The 16857-nt window shown below is 45.2% G+C and overlaps 1 protein-coding gene across 2 annotated transcripts in view; it reads left to right on the forward strand.

The window, feature by feature from the left end:
* The window catches only part of KREMEN2 (kringle containing transmembrane protein 2), a 30323-nt gene extending 16531 nt beyond the window's left edge, over positions 1 to 13792 (forward strand). For both annotated transcript variants that reach the window (XM_083580323.1, XM_083580324.1), the window contains exons 3-8: positions 173 to 297; positions 2344 to 2497; positions 7357 to 7689; positions 9274 to 9417; positions 12194 to 12266; positions 12625 to 13792. In XM_083580323.1, the coding sequence (XP_083436449.1) occupies positions 173 to 297; positions 2344 to 2497; positions 7357 to 7689; positions 9274 to 9417; positions 12194 to 12266; positions 12625 to 12919 (1124 nt within the window). In that variant the 3' untranslated portion in view covers positions 12920 to 13792. The remainder of the gene's footprint in view (positions 1 to 172; positions 298 to 2343; positions 2498 to 7356; positions 7690 to 9273; positions 9418 to 12193; positions 12267 to 12624) is intronic.
* Positions 13793 to 16857: the final 3065 nt, after the last annotated feature.

The following is a 16857-nucleotide window of genomic DNA, read 5'->3' on the forward strand; positions in this document are numbered from 1 at the left end:
CAAAAGCCTTAAGGCAGGCAGACAGCTTTCTTTCCAATCAGTGCATGCCCTGTAACTTCATGGTGAAATTCGGTAACTTTTTATACAAGTGTTCCAGAGGGGTGGTGTTGGGGTTTTCGCTCTCTTGCCCTTCCAGACAACAAAAACACAATCACTTTGTCCTCCTCTCCAGTGCCAGGTTACGTCGGCTGCTTCTTAGATTCTGGGACCCCACCGGCCCTGAGTGGGAGCAGCGGCACCTCCACCAAGCTTACAGTGCAAGTCTGCCTCAGCTTCTGCCGCAAGCGCGGCTATAAGGTAAAGCTCTTTGTCAACCATGGGCATCTCACCTCACCTGGCCTGCCTAATAGCATCTTCAGGCTTATGGCCTGGTCTGATGTCACAACTCTGCTGGAGTTAAGCGGATCTCGGCCTAGTCAATGTGTGTCTTGGAGACCAGGAGTGAATCCAGTGTACACCAACTTGGAATTCTATGGTAGAAAGCCTGGTATATAAATTATGGGGTGTACTGAAGTAAGTTGTATTCACAGTAGACCCTTTAAAACTAACAAACCTAAATTAATCAAGCCTATTCATTTCAGTGGGTATATTCTGAGTAGGACCAGTGCTTTTTTCTGGGGGGGGGATGCAGGGGTATGCATACCCCTAAACATTTTGTGAATCTTTGTATTTTTGTCCATTTACTGTATTTATTTTCCCCAATTTTAACTATAAAATGGTGATTTTCTTGAGTCAAAATAAGAGTACCCCTAAACAGTATTTTAGAAAAAAAAGCACTGAGCAGGGCAAATGCTAGGTACAACCCCAAATAAGCATCAACCCTACAGAAAAAGGCTTAGGGTTGTGTTCAACTAAGTCTTATTCATAACAGACCCATAGAAACAAAAAATGAACGCAAAGGCACTTGCGATGACTGGCCAGTACTTGAACACTTGAGGTGTTGTTGTCGCTATTGCATTTGTTCTTTTAGTTACCCAGTCTCAAAAATTCAGATATAGGCCTGCAAGCATCAACTGGCCATTGCCTGTGATGTGGATGGTGGTGAAGCTGCCATATGTTCAAGTCATTGTGTGACTTTTCTTTATAAAATTTAATTTCAGCTGTGATGCATTTTTAAGCTCTACACGAGGTTGAACGTACTTTCCTGCTCTGCTACTCCAGCCCTAGAATATTAGCCGGTCTTTTTAACAAAACATTGATGAAGTTGCTGCTTTACAATTTGCCCCAAAGCGTAAAAGAAATATCAGCCCCAATCTGTTGCTTCATTCCCTTTGGTTATCAGATGACTCTGTGTTTTTCTAGAAGGCATATTTACAGAGACACCCCTGCCGCTTATAAGAACATAACAAGAGCCTGCTGGATCAGGCCAATCAGCCATGTAGTCCAGCATCCTGTTCTCATAGTGGCCACCCAGATCCCTCTAGGATCTTGTGATTTCCAGCAACTGGTATTCAGAAGCACTCCTGCCTCTGGCTGTGGAGGCAGAGCATCATGGCAAGTAGCCACTGATAGTCTTGCTCTCCATGGATTTCTCCAATCCTTTTTCAAAGCCACCCATTGCATGGTGTGTACACTTGGTTTGGCCTCTGGCAAGCAGGTTAGGTAGTCTTTGTGTTATTCCACAAACCTGCAGCACCTGTTTGGGACAAAATAAATCTCTGCGTGTGCCAGAAGATAGGCTGCTTCTCTGAAACCACTTTTACCTTCCTTAAAGCCACCTCAGCTAGGAAAAAAAGGCCACCTTAAGCTGATGGAATATGTGCAGCTTGCGGGCCTAACATATAGAATAAGAGAACAAGAAGAACATACGTTTAGAGAAGATTGGAAAATGTTTATTGAATATATGGGGGAAATTGTGTACACCTGAAAACGTTGGCCGCATTAAGATAAATTCAACAGTGTAAATAAGTTTTGTTGGATGTAATAATGGAATACTGAATGGTTTTGTTTATGTAAAATATGCAGGGATTTATGATATACAAAATGAACCATGGAAAGAGAATAAAGGGAGTCATTGATATTTTAAGGATGTTTAAATGAGTATTCTAAATTGTAAAACAGAAAAATTATATATATAAAAAAACAAAGTTCACCTCAGCTTCACTTTCTCTGTACTGGGGCCATTTATTGGTGTCATTGATGTTGCAACTCTGATTGTATTTTTCTGGGTGTACGTCCCACTGAACCCAATCGGGATTGCTTTTGAGTGCACATGTATGGGATTGTGCTGTTAGCCATGCAACGAACAAACACCATCGGCAGGTTATGGGATCAGATCTACACCCTGCTTCCCCTCCCATGTACATATGCTTTCTTAATCACCTTTCTCTTTCTCCTCTGCAGTTTGCTGGCGTAGAGGCAGGTTATGCCTGTTTCTGTGGCCACGAAGGGGATGTCCGACGTAGCCAGCCAGTGAGTGCGGTAGAATGCGACCAAGTCTGCTTTGGCAAGTCCAGCGAGTTGTGCGGAGGAGATGGCCGGATTGGCATATACAATGGTAAGTGTGAAGATGCAGGAGGCTTATCACAGATCAAAGGTTTTTTAATCAAAAAGATTTACGTGCATCTGCAGTGTGCCAAACCCAGAAGTGACTTTTAAAATGGCCTTAAGAGAGCCCATAAAGGGCTAAAAAGCAGTTCCTAGCAATCCCACAAGCCTTTGCAAGTGCAGTCCCAGGAGCCCTTGCACCAGCCGTTAAGACCTGTGCGAAAGTGGAGTTTGAACAAGGGGGTTTGGAGGGAGTGATTGTGCTGGAATTCGGCGTCTGGTAAGTTGCCGCTGGTTTTTTAAAGAGCTTTTCAAGGGTTTCCAGAGGTTTAGAGGGTGTTTGCAGGCTTTTTCAAATTGTGTTTCAAAATATATGTAATTTCACCTCGGAACTTAAGCCCTGCGTAATTTGGGTGTTTCCTGCCCTTGGGAGCGAGTCTTGCTGAACTCATACTTCCATGTGGACACATGTTGGATTGCAACGCATCTTAAGGAATTTGTTGCCACGAAGAGTGCTGATTGATGGCCCCTTGCTACATGGGCAAAGCACATGGTTTGTATGCAGAAGGTCACAGGTCCAGTCCCCAGCATCTCCAGGTAGGGCTGGAAGAGCTTCTTGACTGATACCCTGCAGAGCTGGCCTAGATGGATCATATAGAGCCAGTGTGGTATTACAGTGAGAGTGTTGGACCTAGGATCTGGGAAACCAGGGTTCAAATCCTCAGTCAGCCATGAAACTCACCAGGTGACCTTGGGCAGGTAGGTCACTGTCTCAGCCTAACCCACCTCACAGGGTTGTTGTGAGGATTAAATGAGGAGGGGGCGAACCATGTACACTACCCTGAGTGACTCGGGGACATGACAAAAAAAAAAGTCTGACTTTGTGTAGGACAACTTTCTGTGTTCCATATCCTATGCCTTTAAAAAAAATGTGATTAGATATGTTCATGGAGCCTCAGAGGGTATTTATGGGAACCTGGAGTTTCCATAGGTGCTCTGTGCTGGCATGTGTTCACTCCCACGCACCTTGCCCCAACAGAGGGTGCTAAAATTTCACGACTGTGAAAGAGAGGATCCTGATTGGAAATAGACAGGACACTTCATGGAAGGACTTTTTGAGTATTTCAGTTTAGAAAAGGGAATCTTTCCCGGGCCTTCTCCAAAGCGGATCTCGTTTTGCTCCCATCCTTCCAGTCGCACGTTCTCTGGACATCTGGATTGCATTTATTTATTTATTTATTTATTTCTAACCAATGTTGGTTTTTGAGACATTTTTCATTTTCCTGTTTTCCAGACACAGTTGAGTTGTTTTCTTTCCCCAGTTTTGACTCTCAGGGATGTCAAAGTGTAGTGTATTAATTCGTTCTGCGAGTTTTTTCGTCTTGCGAATTTTTCGTCTTGCGAAGCACGGATTCCCATAGGAATGCATTGAGGAAACAAACTTGCAAGACGTTTTCGTCTTGCGAAGCAAGCCCATAGGGAAATTCGTCTTGCAAAGCAACTCAAAAAACAAAAAACTCTTTCGTCTTGTGAGTTTTTCGTCTTACGAGGCATTCGTCTTGCGAGGTACCATTGTATACGCTTAACAGTTGAGTTTTGTTTTTGTTTTTTTTAAAATGTTTTTTGACAACAAATATAATGCTTTTTGGGTGCCACCCACATTGTCTCAGTATTTTTTACAACAGCCCTCCAATGTACGATGCCTGAATTATATTATTACAGCATGTAAATCATTTATTATTATTACTATTACTATTATTATTACTATTATTATTATTACAGTTTATCTACCACTTAATTACAATTATCTCTAAGTGGTGTATAGCAAGCTGAGCAAATACAACAGAGATAAAAAGCTAACTCTAAGATCAAAAATGACTTTTAATGACTTCTGAAATAGAAATCCTTCAGTAGGTGCCAGACATTCAACAGGGAGGGGGCATGTCTGATCTCATTTGGAAGTGAGTTCCACAAAATGATGCCCACAACCCTGAATGCATGGCTCCTTGCGGACACAAGCCATGAATCTGAGCTGTGGGGAACCGTGGTGATTCCCCTGTAGACCTCAGGGATTAGGCACAGGTATAAAGGATCAAGCGGTCCTTAAGGTATATCGAATACGGGGGGATTCTCACTTACGCATGGGGTTCCATTCCTGACTGCTGTAAATGTCACTGGGATGCATGTGAGTGGTGATTAGCCTGCCCCACTCTGCCCTTACCCCCATTCTGCCCCTTTTCAACGCCGAAAATAGCACACATGTTAGCAGGAGCGTGTGTGCTGATCACGTACGAGTGTGGAGACGCCTGTACTGTTATTGTAGAATGTTATAGTATACTGTAATTGTTTGGTACACTTGGGTCATCCCATTTGCCATCTAAAAAAAATGATAATAGTTTGTTTTTGTGTTTATTTATTACGTTTTAAAAATCTCTTCCTTTATCTTCACAACAACCTTGCGAAGCTGAGAGATCAGGAATAGTCTAAGGTGACCCAGGTCACTCAATACGTTTTGTGAATGAGTGAGGATTATAGTCTTGCCACTACACTGTTTATCTCTCTTATCGGTTGTTGTTGTTTTTTAAGGGTGAGTTTGTGTCTTTTGCCATGATTGCAAACAACGGAGGTACACTTCTTTTTTAATTAAAAAGTATACTTCATTATTATACCCGGAAAGGTCCTCCCCCCCCCCTTTAGAGTACCTCCAATTAAAACTTAACAATTAAGGAGTCGTACCTCCTGTGTCTCTGAGTGATTCACTGTTCTGGGCATGGCCATTTTCTTCAGTGGCAGGTCATTGCACAGTGTCTCTACATCAGAGGCGAATGATTGCCAGGCCACAGCCAAAGCTGGTTGGAAGGAGGTAAGATCAGAGCAGCAAATTATGCAGAGCAGCAACAGGCAGCCTCCTCTGCGGGTGGGTCAGTCTGCTGCATCAGGCGTGGCTGAACCATCCAACCTCACGCAGCATCAATGTGCAGCAACATTAGCGCCTCCTAGTGGTGGCTGATTGGAAGGAGGCAAGGCCAGATCAGTAAATTACAGAGATGCAGCAGGCAAGATCCCCTGGATGTGGAGTGGGTGTTTTGGGCCCACAAATGAACCTAACTGCTTTCTCACAGTGGCCTGCCTTGCACAACCCAGTGTGCTCTGGCACGCAGTTCATTAATTACTATATGATGTATTATCACCCCAGTTATAAGGTTTGCATCAAGTGTCTCCTGCTGTGGCTTCCACAGGTCAGGATCCAGAGAGCGTGTACCACCAGCCCTCTGTTCCTACTACGAACCTGGTATGCCAGGGAAGGGGCAGAAACCAGTGGAAGAGCATCTGCTTTGAACACAAACGATTCTTGATTCAAGCCTTGGCAACGCCACATAGTACTGGGAATGTCCTGTGTCAGAAACACTGGAGAGCTTCCCCAGGCAGGGAAGACAATGCTTAGTTAGATGGACCACTGGGCTGATGAAGTGCAGGTGAATTCTGGGCATTAAGGGCGCCATCCAGGCTGAGGTACCAGCATGCAATCTTGCCCTAATCACATGACTGTCTAGGGCCAATCACAACCAACCAGGCCATATAAAGCCTTACTTCAGAGCTTGCTGCTCAGTCTGAGCAATTCATCTCCAGCGTGAGGAGGTTGCCTAAGCGCTGCCCACCAGTCTCTTATGGCTGCCTTGGATCTTGACCTGCCTGGTTCCAACTGAGCCCTTGCTTCAATCAGATCCTCTGAGGCTGACGGGTCTTCTTGACCCCTGCCTGTCTGTGGTCATGTGCATCTTCCTCTAGTCTCTCTGATTCTAGTTCTGGATCTTGATGTCCACTTGGCTTGGGATCGTGTACTTGCTTTTGGGCTGTGTGGGCAGACAGGCAGCCCCCTGGCAAAGTCCAGCATGTCTGAAGCTTGATCCTGCTAAAAAACGTAAGAAGAGCTCGTCTGGATCAGACCAAAGGTCTGCCTAGCCCAACTTCCAGTTTCCCAGAGTGACGCACCAGAGGCCAGTGAGCACAACAGCACTCTCTCCACTCCTGAACAACTGGAATTCAGAGGCATACTGTTCCGAGTTTGAATGTAATACACAGCTATGATAGGTAGCAGCCACTGATAGTCTTATCGGCCATCAATTTTCTAATCTCCCTATTAAGCTGTTCAATATGGCGGTCATTGCTACTTTTGGCAGTAGCGAGTTCCGCAGCTTAACCAAATGAACTACTTCCTTTTGTCTGTCTTGAATCTTCTGCCATTCAGCTTCCTTGGATGGCCCCAGGCTCTAGTATTACGAGATGCGGCAAGAAGCTTCACTCTGTTCACTTTCTCCACCCCATGCATAATCTTACACACCTCCATAAAACCCCGTTCTAATTCTGTAAGCAGTCTTACTCATGCAGAAGATGATTGGCTCCTTGTCTGGATGGGAAATTTATTATCAGAAGCTGGGCTCTGTTGGTGTAACCGCATGGAAAGCTGTTTTGCACAAACACTCACAATGTGGAAAGCCATTTTGCGCAAAGGGGCAGGGTTTTTTTGTCATTGAAAATTAAAACAAAAATCTTTTTTCTGATATCTTATCTTTCATTTCACTCCTTTATTGTGAATAGCATTTTACAGAGGTATAAATAACTGTAAATATGAAAAGATACAAAATATTCTCTATTTTTTTCCCCTTGGTTATATGTATTTTCTTTTGTATTTTCTTTTGTTGTAACTATGTATGTTTTCTAATTTGTACTTAATAAAAAAGGGGGGAAAAGAAAGAAAATTAAAACAAAAAAATGGGGACCCTAAAAGTTGCATCCCTCTATTGATTACATTTTTATTCTGATCCTTCCCTCCCTACTCCCCACCCTGCTTGTCTCTCCACCCCACAGTATCCATGGGTGCCTGCCAGGGAAACTTCAGTGATCTCTCTGGAGTGATTTACTCTCCGCAGTTCCCGGATGACTATGAAGCCGACAGCAACTGCAGCTGGTCCCTGCACCCCCTGGGCTGCGAGTCCGTGGAGGTCACCTTCCGGATCTTTGACGTGCATGACCCCAACGACCGCCTGGAGTTGTGGGATGGACACAGCAACCTCTTGCTGGCTCAGTTTGACGGGCGCCGGAGGCCGGGGGCTCCCCTGCTGTTCCCCACCGACCACCTGCTCCTCTCCTTCCACTCGGATCAGCTCCTGCAAGCCCAGGGCTTTGCCATCTTGTACAGAGGTATGCGCCAAGGCCTGACTCTGCGATGCATCTGCCCCGGGGATGGAATGGGCGGGATAAACCTGTTCCACCTGGGTTGAGTAATGCTGCAGCGATCACCTGCAGAGGAGGTAGATCAGGGGAAAGAAGCCTCTTCCCGAGTGGGTCTGGAGGGCCGCAGCAAGGACCAAAAGTAAGAGCTCCTGCTCCCACACCAGAAGACTTTGAGGTGGTGTGGTGTGCTGCTGAGGTGGAGCGAGGCTGTCTTTGAACTCCCGGACTCACTCCAGCGCCTGCCAACTCTTCCCTGGGGCTCGGTGTGTCAGAGTCTCTAATTAGAAGCTTTTGCCTCCACACCTGCAAAGGGAGGAGGGTGACCGGCCCTTTGAACTGGGGCCCTGGGAATGGGGAGGATTTCTTTTGACAGCGCTTGGGAAGCCCTGCGTGTGGGTTCCTCGCACTCGCTCACCCTCCCGCTGGTGACAGCACCTTTGAAATAGTCACCCAATGGGTTAACTATGGGCAAGTTTCTCCTGGTGTGTCCCTTTGAACTTCCTGTGCAGCCGCAGGCCTGTAGCCAAAAATGATTGTGAACTAAAGGTGGGTACCTGGTTTGGGGATTGGGGCTGAGGGAGACAGAATGAATACAGAACAGGAAGAGCCTAAATACAAGTGGCCTGATGCATTGCTGATTAATTGTATAAACTATTAATACAATGGCTTTCTTGGTCGTCCCTGGGCCTCTGTGTCCGTTAGCCAGGAAACAGGAAGGGTACCGTTTTATCGATCGTCAGGCAAAATACCTGCTTGTGGCCTTTGTTTGTTAAATTTGGATGCTGCCAGATCCTGCCAGAGTTGCTCAGGGCAGAAAAGGTCAACGTGTTAGAACAGCAGGATTTAGAATGCAAACGAAAACCTCTTTAAACACAATTAAAAACCACCTAAGAAAGCTTTTTAAAAGCCGAGAACGTCAAAAGCTGAGAACTTTAAAACACTTAGAATTTTAAAAACCATTTAAGAGCAATTGCACACCCTCACAGCTATAAATTTCATAATTTACATCACCACCCCACACTTTGCAGTTCATTTCTGGTTCACCTATCTTTCTGGGAAGCAGGTTTGTTTTGCAAGAGCTCCAAATCGGCATCACTTGTGACAGTCTTGAAGTGCCCTGGGGCTCTTGCTTCACAATTGTGACACAGGAAGCAGAGGGTCATCTAGTCCAACTCCCGGCAATGCAGGAAACTCATCTAAGGCATCCATGACAGATGACCATCCAACCTCTGCTAAAAAACCTCCAACGAAGGAGAGTCCATCACCTCCCGAGGGGAGACCGCTCCACCGTTGAACAGCTCTTACTGTCAGAAAGGTTTAGTCCGAATCTCCTTTCTTGCAATTTGAAGCCATTGGTTTGAGATCTTCCATGTGACAGCTCTTAAGATATTTGAAGATGGCTATGATATCTTTTCTCAGTCTCCTCTTTCACAGGCTAAACATACCCAGCTCTCTCAACCATTCCTCATAAGGCTTGGGTTCCAGACTTTGGGAACAGGATGGTCTAAAAATCCACTCTGAAGATAATAAACTGTTTTGATTTCCCTGCAGGAGTGAAAGGTCCCCCTATCAACGGAGCCCGGTCTGATTTACGAACCCTACCAGGTGACGGATCCCGTCTCATCCCAACCTCCTCCGACTGGTTGAACTCCACCTGGACCTACAGCGCCAATGACTCTGCCATTGGGGTAGGAGGTAAAGAACTAGACTTGCGGCAGGGCTTGGCCCTCGATGCTGCAGCTTGTGCTATAACCCGATTGGCTGACTCAAGTCAAAACAGTCTCTGATGAGGACATTCCCTGCAGGAAGTGTGGGGCTAACAACTCATTGCACACATGTGCCTGCCAGATGACCCCCCCTTTTTTTTAGAAAGCAAGAAGTTAACTTTTGCAAAGGGGAGTACAGAATAGAGAAAGGCAACCTATGTGTGCTCAATCCTTTCTCTACCCACCAGTTCACAATTCTTCTCATAACAGTTCCCCAATTCCACACACAGGATTACAGTTGCACTTTTTCAAGGATAAGCATGTAAGTGGTATCAGAGCAGGGAGCAGGACAGGCAAATCTCACTGTGGGTGCCATTTGGAGCTGAGAAACGGGGAGGAAAAGGGTAAAGCACTGTCTCCATTCCACAGTTTACATTTCCTTCTCTTAAAGCAGCTTCTAAAAAAGCAAACACCAAACCCTAAAATATTAAGATTCTCTAATAATACACATTCACGCATAATTTAATAGGGATGCTTGAAGAATTGGATCTTTGCAAATTCCAATATGAACTGATCTGCCCTTCCTGTACTAATGTGTGAATTGGAATTTTGTCACCCACAAATGTCCAGGCTCTCTGAATGTTCCGATGCAATTCTTGGCTCAAAAAACTTATCAAAATATTTTGAAATGCATATTTTGATAGAAAAATAGGTTTGGAAATGCATGTTTTGATAGAAATTAATCAGCAATTTTTTCAAAAGTAGATTAACGTGGAAATGGCACAGAATGAACTTATGGGTGACCACAAGCAAAAAGGGCACAGATTTGAAGTAAACTGATTTGCCCGTCTCCAAAGTGCAGCTAGTTGACCTTCGGTTCCCACGCTGTGTAAACTTTGCTGTGGTGCAATCCAGCCACCAGGGGTCATAGTCTGTACCTTTGCAACATAATGCACTTTGTAGTCAGCTGTGAGTTAAATGACATTAGAGATCCTGAACTCTCTCTTATTCTGGGCAAAGCTTTGCACACCTTTCACTTAAATAGAACGAATGAAAGAAAAATCAGAACTCAGCATGCAGTAAAAACTGGATTCTGTGACCTATGTATTATTAAGCACAATCATTTCACATCTGCTGATTTTGCACAACCCTTACAAGCCATGGGGAAGGGAAGAGAGCTGGGCAGGGCAGCCTCATCCCTAGTTTGCTTTTGCTAAAAGCCCTGCTTGGCTGTCACCCCACCTGGTTTCTTCAGCATTGCCCATGCGCTTTCACATCTGTATATCTACAGGGACTAGGAGCATGAAACAAAAAAACCCCAAGTCTCTCAGATTGCTGAGTGCTTACATGGTGCAATTGAGGAACCTTACATTGCTAACATGACTACTACATTATTGTCTGGCAACATGCATGCAAAGCTCTCGCTATGTGTACACACACACACAGAGAGAGAGAGAGAGATGTATACAGAGAACACCTTACACAGATTTGCACCATGTTTTAAATTTCCCTCCGAAAATAAACAGCTCCTTGTCCAAGAGGATTTTTTTGAGTTTGTTCCATTTCTGCAGTAAACTGCAGGTTTTCCCAGGGAAAGCAGCAGGACCAATTCCCCCCGCCCCCCCCCAGAAAAAACCCTCTTGGACCCATGACTTGAAATCATGGGACAAACAAAAATGTGGATGGGCCCTTTAAATGTGGAGCCAACTTCTGCTTTCTCATGGGTCTTCTCTCTTCTCCAAATACTGTAGTCTTATTATTGTTATTGTTACTATTACTATCATTATTTTAATCTGTGTGCCCCTTTTGTGCCCTAAAGTGGCTCACAAGACCGTCGTCTAGGTGTATTTTGCTGTACAACGCCCACCTCCCAATCTTTATTTTGTGCTGAGGGTTATATAGAACATTTGGCACAACCTGGTGGCAAGTTTGTATTTTTTATTTATTTATTAAATATGTATACCATCCTATACCCGCAGATCTCAGGAGGGTTCACAACATAAAATCACAATAAAAAACCCACACAAAATACATCATAAAAACAAATACAACGTAATAATCCCCGCTTACAAAAACACATTTTAAAAGGGCATCAGATGTCAATCAGCCAAAGGCCTGGTGGTGAGGAGGCTGTGCAATGTCAGAGGGACTAGAAGGTGCTTTAAACCGGGGAAGGGGAGCCCAAAGCCCTCCAAGTGGTGCTGGATCCCATCTGCCCCAGCCAGCATGGCCAGTGGTCAGGGATAAGGGGACTTGTTGTCCAATGACATTTGGAAGGCCGCTGATTCCCTGTCCCTGTTTTAAATCACCACTCTTGACAAACATAAACAAGATGTTGGAGCTCTGTGATCAAAGCTGCTGGCTTTAAAAAGAACTGCTTTTAAAAAATAGATGGTAGGTCTGATCACAGATCCCAACCGGCTTCCTACTTTGGCTCAATAAACAGATTGGAAATGGCTGACCTTTTGGGTTTTTGGATCTGCGTGACGCAGCAGACATTATAAATTTATATGAAATGCACAGGATGTCTCTACCAAGCAGGTATTGGTCAGCTTTTTACACAGAAATGTAAGCTGACCAGTATAGCATCCTCTTATCATATTTGCAATGTCTGAAAGTAATTTCCTTTTCATTGTGAGAGCTAGAAAAAGACTTAATTCTGTAGGGGACTCAGCTTGGTGATTAATCAACCCTGCCCTGTAGCTTTCTAGATCTCAGTGGAAGGTTGTACATAAATAGTGTCTTCTGTTCTTTTGTTAACACAGCTTGGGTGATGTACACAGCTACAGGGACCTTCATCTTAGCCATCCTCATCATCTCGTACCATCTACGCAAGAGGTAGGCTGGGGTTTCAGCTGGATGATGGGAGTCAGACAGAGGTTCTGCATTTCATTCCCATCTTTGGGCGATATTGGGGGGGCGGTATTGTAGGGAGCAAAGAGTCCTAGATTCTGCCCCCTTTTTGTGGAATGACAAGGAGTTAAGAGGAAGTGAGTCACTTTGGTCATGTTGGCAGAGGATGCTGGGAACTGTAGTCCAAAAACATCTAGAGATCCCCACACTGGCTACCTTTAATCTAGAGAATCTTGTACACGTTGGACATTAGATACGTGCTCAGGATGCTGGGCCGTTACTAGTGGTGGCGTCAATCTCTGACTCACCTGATTGCACTCTTTGTTTGTTTTCTTATCTCCAGGACCTGCCTTTTTGTGCAGAAGAAGACTGGCAGCTCTCTGGGCCCTTTCTCCTCCAAAGGCCCTCGAAGCCGCTGCCAGTGCCTTGGGGGCGAGGCGTGGGCCGTGGCCTACCGCCACACCCGGGTCGTGATCTGCACCACTCGTGGCGCCCCGCACCACCGCCCCTTGCGCAACGGGGGCGGGGTTGCCGGGGACGACGAGGCCTCCTCGGACTGCTCATGCCTGTGCCACAGTTACGAGAACCTTTCGTCCACCAACCAGTCCTCTCTCAAATCTCTCATCTCCACCATCTGAGGCCATGCGAACCTTATAAATTCCACCTTCACCCCTGTCATGACCAGCTCCCTTTCTACTGCCAGATCCCTGGAGCAGAACTTCCTCAGTTTGCTAGGAACCAAGAGACCAACCTTATAAGCATATGCTCTCCGGGTGGGAGGCAGGGGAGCCAGAATTTAATGGAAGCCAATGCACTGTTTGGCACAGATAAGAACGTTCTGGAGAAACTGAAAGTTGTTTTGACAGCAGGAACTTGTGTAGCAACATTGTCTAAACAACCTTCTCTGGGCCAGGAGAGTACTGAGGTGGTGAGAATCCTATTGCCACATCCCTTTGAGGGAGACATCTGTGCCTTCTTTGAAGCTGGGATTTTCCCTGGGGTTTTGTAAACCTTACCTGTGGGACAAAGAGTTTTGGTGGAAGTCTCCCATCGTGGCAGGATTCATACCTGCATGGAATTTAGGACTGTTTGACAGGAGAGATGCGTTCTCTATAACACATGGAAGTTCAGGCATCTCGCAGGTTCACGTTTTGTGAGACGCCAAGGCCTGGGAATGGTGAGATCCTGGCTGCATCCTCAAAGAGGTTGGAGTGGGGAAAGCCTTCAGTTCTACAGGCTCATCCGTGGATGCTGAATTGGGGCGGGGGGGCAGGGAATGGTGGTATTCGTGTGCAGATCCCATTACCGGTGTCACTTTGGGGACATTTTGGTGCAAACAGAGGCCATGGGGCACTTGAAAGACTTTTCACTTGGCTACACGGGGGTGCAAAGACACACCAAAAAAAAAGAGGGGAGATCAAAACCAGCCCCCTTGCCTATTGTGTCCCAGAGCCGCACGATGGATTTTGGAACATAAAACCTTCATTAAATTATTTTCATATCGGTAAAAATGCTTCTCTGTTCTTCACTGCGCTGATCAGCAATGTTCGGCTGGGGCTGGAAGCAGGGAACTGAAAGTCTGAATGTTTCTTACCGTTCCTGAATTGGATATACAGGGATGGCTGTTGAGGGCACAAGAGCAGGAAATAATTCTAACACACGTACCTAGAGGTTTTGATCTGATTTCCTTCAGTAACAGCAACGATTCCCAAATTTGTGACAAGACACAGAACATGAGATGATCCCTATCTTGTCGTGAAAAAGCAATAATTTATTCAAGGCTCCAAAGGAGGCTGCTGGCTGTGTTTCTGCCTGCAGGCCTCCTGGTGTCAAAAACTGGGATAGCTCAGTCAGAACACAAGACTCTTAATCTCAGCGTTGTGGGTTCCAGACCCCATGGTGGTCAAAAGATTCCTACATTGCAGGGGATTGGATTAGATGACCCTCAGGGTTCCTTCCGTCTCTACAATTACAGTTGTACCTTGGAAGTCGAACGAAATCCGTTCCGGAAGTCTGTTTGACTTCCAAAATGCTTGGAAACCAAAGCACAGCTTCTGATTGGCTGCAGGAAGCTCCTGCAGCCAATTGGAAGCCATGGAAGCCCTGTCGGACATTCAGGTTCCAAAGAATGTTCGCAAACTGGAACACTCACTTCTGGGTTTCCTGTGTTCAGGAGCCAAAATGTCTGAGTACAAAGGCGTTTGGGATCCAAGGTATGACTGTATATGATTCTATTATCCTTGAGCAGCTGCTGTAGATCTTGGGCCTGACAAAGCTTACCGCTGACCTGCCCTGGACATAATGTTAATTATCTCCCAAAGTTTTGATCAGCCCTGGGGAAGTTTGGATCAGTTGGGGAGCTACCATTTAAATTTTCCATGCCTTGAAGCAAAGATGGGGCACCTCCGACCCGTCGGCCAACCTTGGCCCATCAAGCCATTTGTTGTTGTTGTTTAGTCGTTTAGTCGTGTCCGACTCTTCGTGACCCCATGGACCAGAGCACGCCAGGCACTCCCCCCCAAACCACACATGCCTATCAACCACCTGACACCACTCCAATAGGTGAGTGATGCCAGCTGATGGGCAGGGTTCAATTCTGTTTTGGCTGTGCGTGCAGCCATTGTGGCAGGATTTGACCCTCCAGCTCACCAGCTATTGATGGGGGGGGGGCGTTAAATCCTGCTCATCTTGACAGAATTCAATGCAAACCCCTTTACTGAAGCCCCTGGTAAAATGATGTTTGTTTTCTCCATTTTAGCAGCAGCGCCTTGCTGACCGCTGCCTCATTGTGATGTTAGACGATTGGTAGTTAGGTGGTTTTACTTGCAAAGCCAATCCTGGTAAGGATCAGGTCTGTGGAGCCCAAAAGTTTCCTCTCCCACCGCCCTGAAGTGAACCCTCCTCCTCCAACCTGCCCCCTCCAAATCCCCTCACATATTTCTTTTGCCAGCGCTAAACTAAATTCTGGGGCAACAACTTTTATGTTTTGTTTTTAGCTCTTGGGCCCATATGTGAAACAATACAAAGAGGGCGCTCTGAGCATGTGTGAATTTCCCACAATAACTCCCAAAATACTTTGCATTTTGGGATATTTTTAATGACAGCTTGAAGGCCCAGCCACCCTACATGAGGCATGAGTGCAACACCAGCAACTGCCCAAAGGTACTGGGTGTTGGTGCTGGGCCTGACTAGCTGTCACCGGCCACACAGACTTCCTGCTTTCACAAGTAAGGGTTTCAAAGAACACAGGTGTAATTTCTAGATTGAGACATCAGAAGAACAATACCTTATTTTAGAAATGTTCACAACCTAACCTACATTAAAAAATGTGTTTTCCCTCATGTTTGTTCTGAAGTTTTAATGAAGAGGCCCAAATCAGGTACGAGTTCAAAAGCTTGACTGCAATCCAACAGTTATTTTGGATTTACAATATGCCATACCTGGCCAAAAAAGCGAAACAGCCGTAAATGTAATGAACATCCAATCACAGTGAGCACCCAAACTCATTTAATATGAATTATTCCCATTCATATTCAATAATAATTCCAAACGGAAACAAATGGAAATGCAGCGAGTGGAAGATTCATGTTTAATTTGCATGCAAATTTGAGGGAAGTCAAATTTAGATGTGGGCCAAGGTTGCGAGTTTACATATTTAATTAAATACACATTCAAATGTATTAAGTTGAGTTTTGCATTTCAAAACAAAACAAAAGGAATTACAGCTGCAATCTTATACACACTGCCTTGGAAGGAACTGTCTCTCAGCCTAACCTACCTCATAGGGTTGTTGTGAAGATAAAATGGAGAGAAGTGCCTGTTTGGAGGAAAGGTAGGATACAAATGTAAAAATAAAAGAAGTCCCACTGAACTTTTGATTAATCATGCATAGGGTTGTGCTGTAACCCCCTTCCCCTCATACTTTTCCATACAGTGGTACCTCGGGTTAAGTACTTAATTCATTCCGGAGGTCCGTACTTATCCTGAAACTGTTCTTAACCTGAAGCACCACTTTAGCTAATGGGGCCTCCTGCTGCCACTGTGCGATTTCTGTTCTCATCCTGAAGCAAAGTTCTTAACTTGAAACACTATTTCTGGGTTAGCGGAGTCTGTAACCTGAAGCGTATGTAACCTGAAGTGTATGTAACCCGAGGTACCACTGTATTGTATAATGTTACTTGTCTTCCATGTTGGAGAGGGAAACTTTGTTACCCTCCAACTGCCAGTAGCACCTGAGAAAGGGAGACTCCAAACGCAGTTAGATTAATGAGGCAATCCTGAGAGAGTAATTAATAAATTATTGTAATTCATGTCTGTTCCACTAGCTTTCCTTATGTTGTGCCTGGGCAGGATGAGTTTAATGCATTAATCTGGAATGTGCAAGTAGTCTGAGATGAACATGACAATAACGTACCCAAATTATTACTAATCAAGAGGTAAAAGGAAAGCTGTATCCTACGTTGTACAAATATTGTTACAGCGTTCCCACCCCTCCGCCAGCCTTTCCTCCCAGTTACTTATTGCTTTAATAAAGAGGAGAATCACCCGCGTGAGTTATATTTCTATTAATAAAACT

Source organism: Podarcis filfolensis (genome assembly GCF_964270895.1).
Source record: "Podarcis filfolensis genome assembly, chromosome: 13".
NCBI classification, from domain to species: domain Eukaryota; kingdom Metazoa; phylum Chordata; class Lepidosauria; order Squamata; family Lacertidae; genus Podarcis; species Podarcis filfolensis.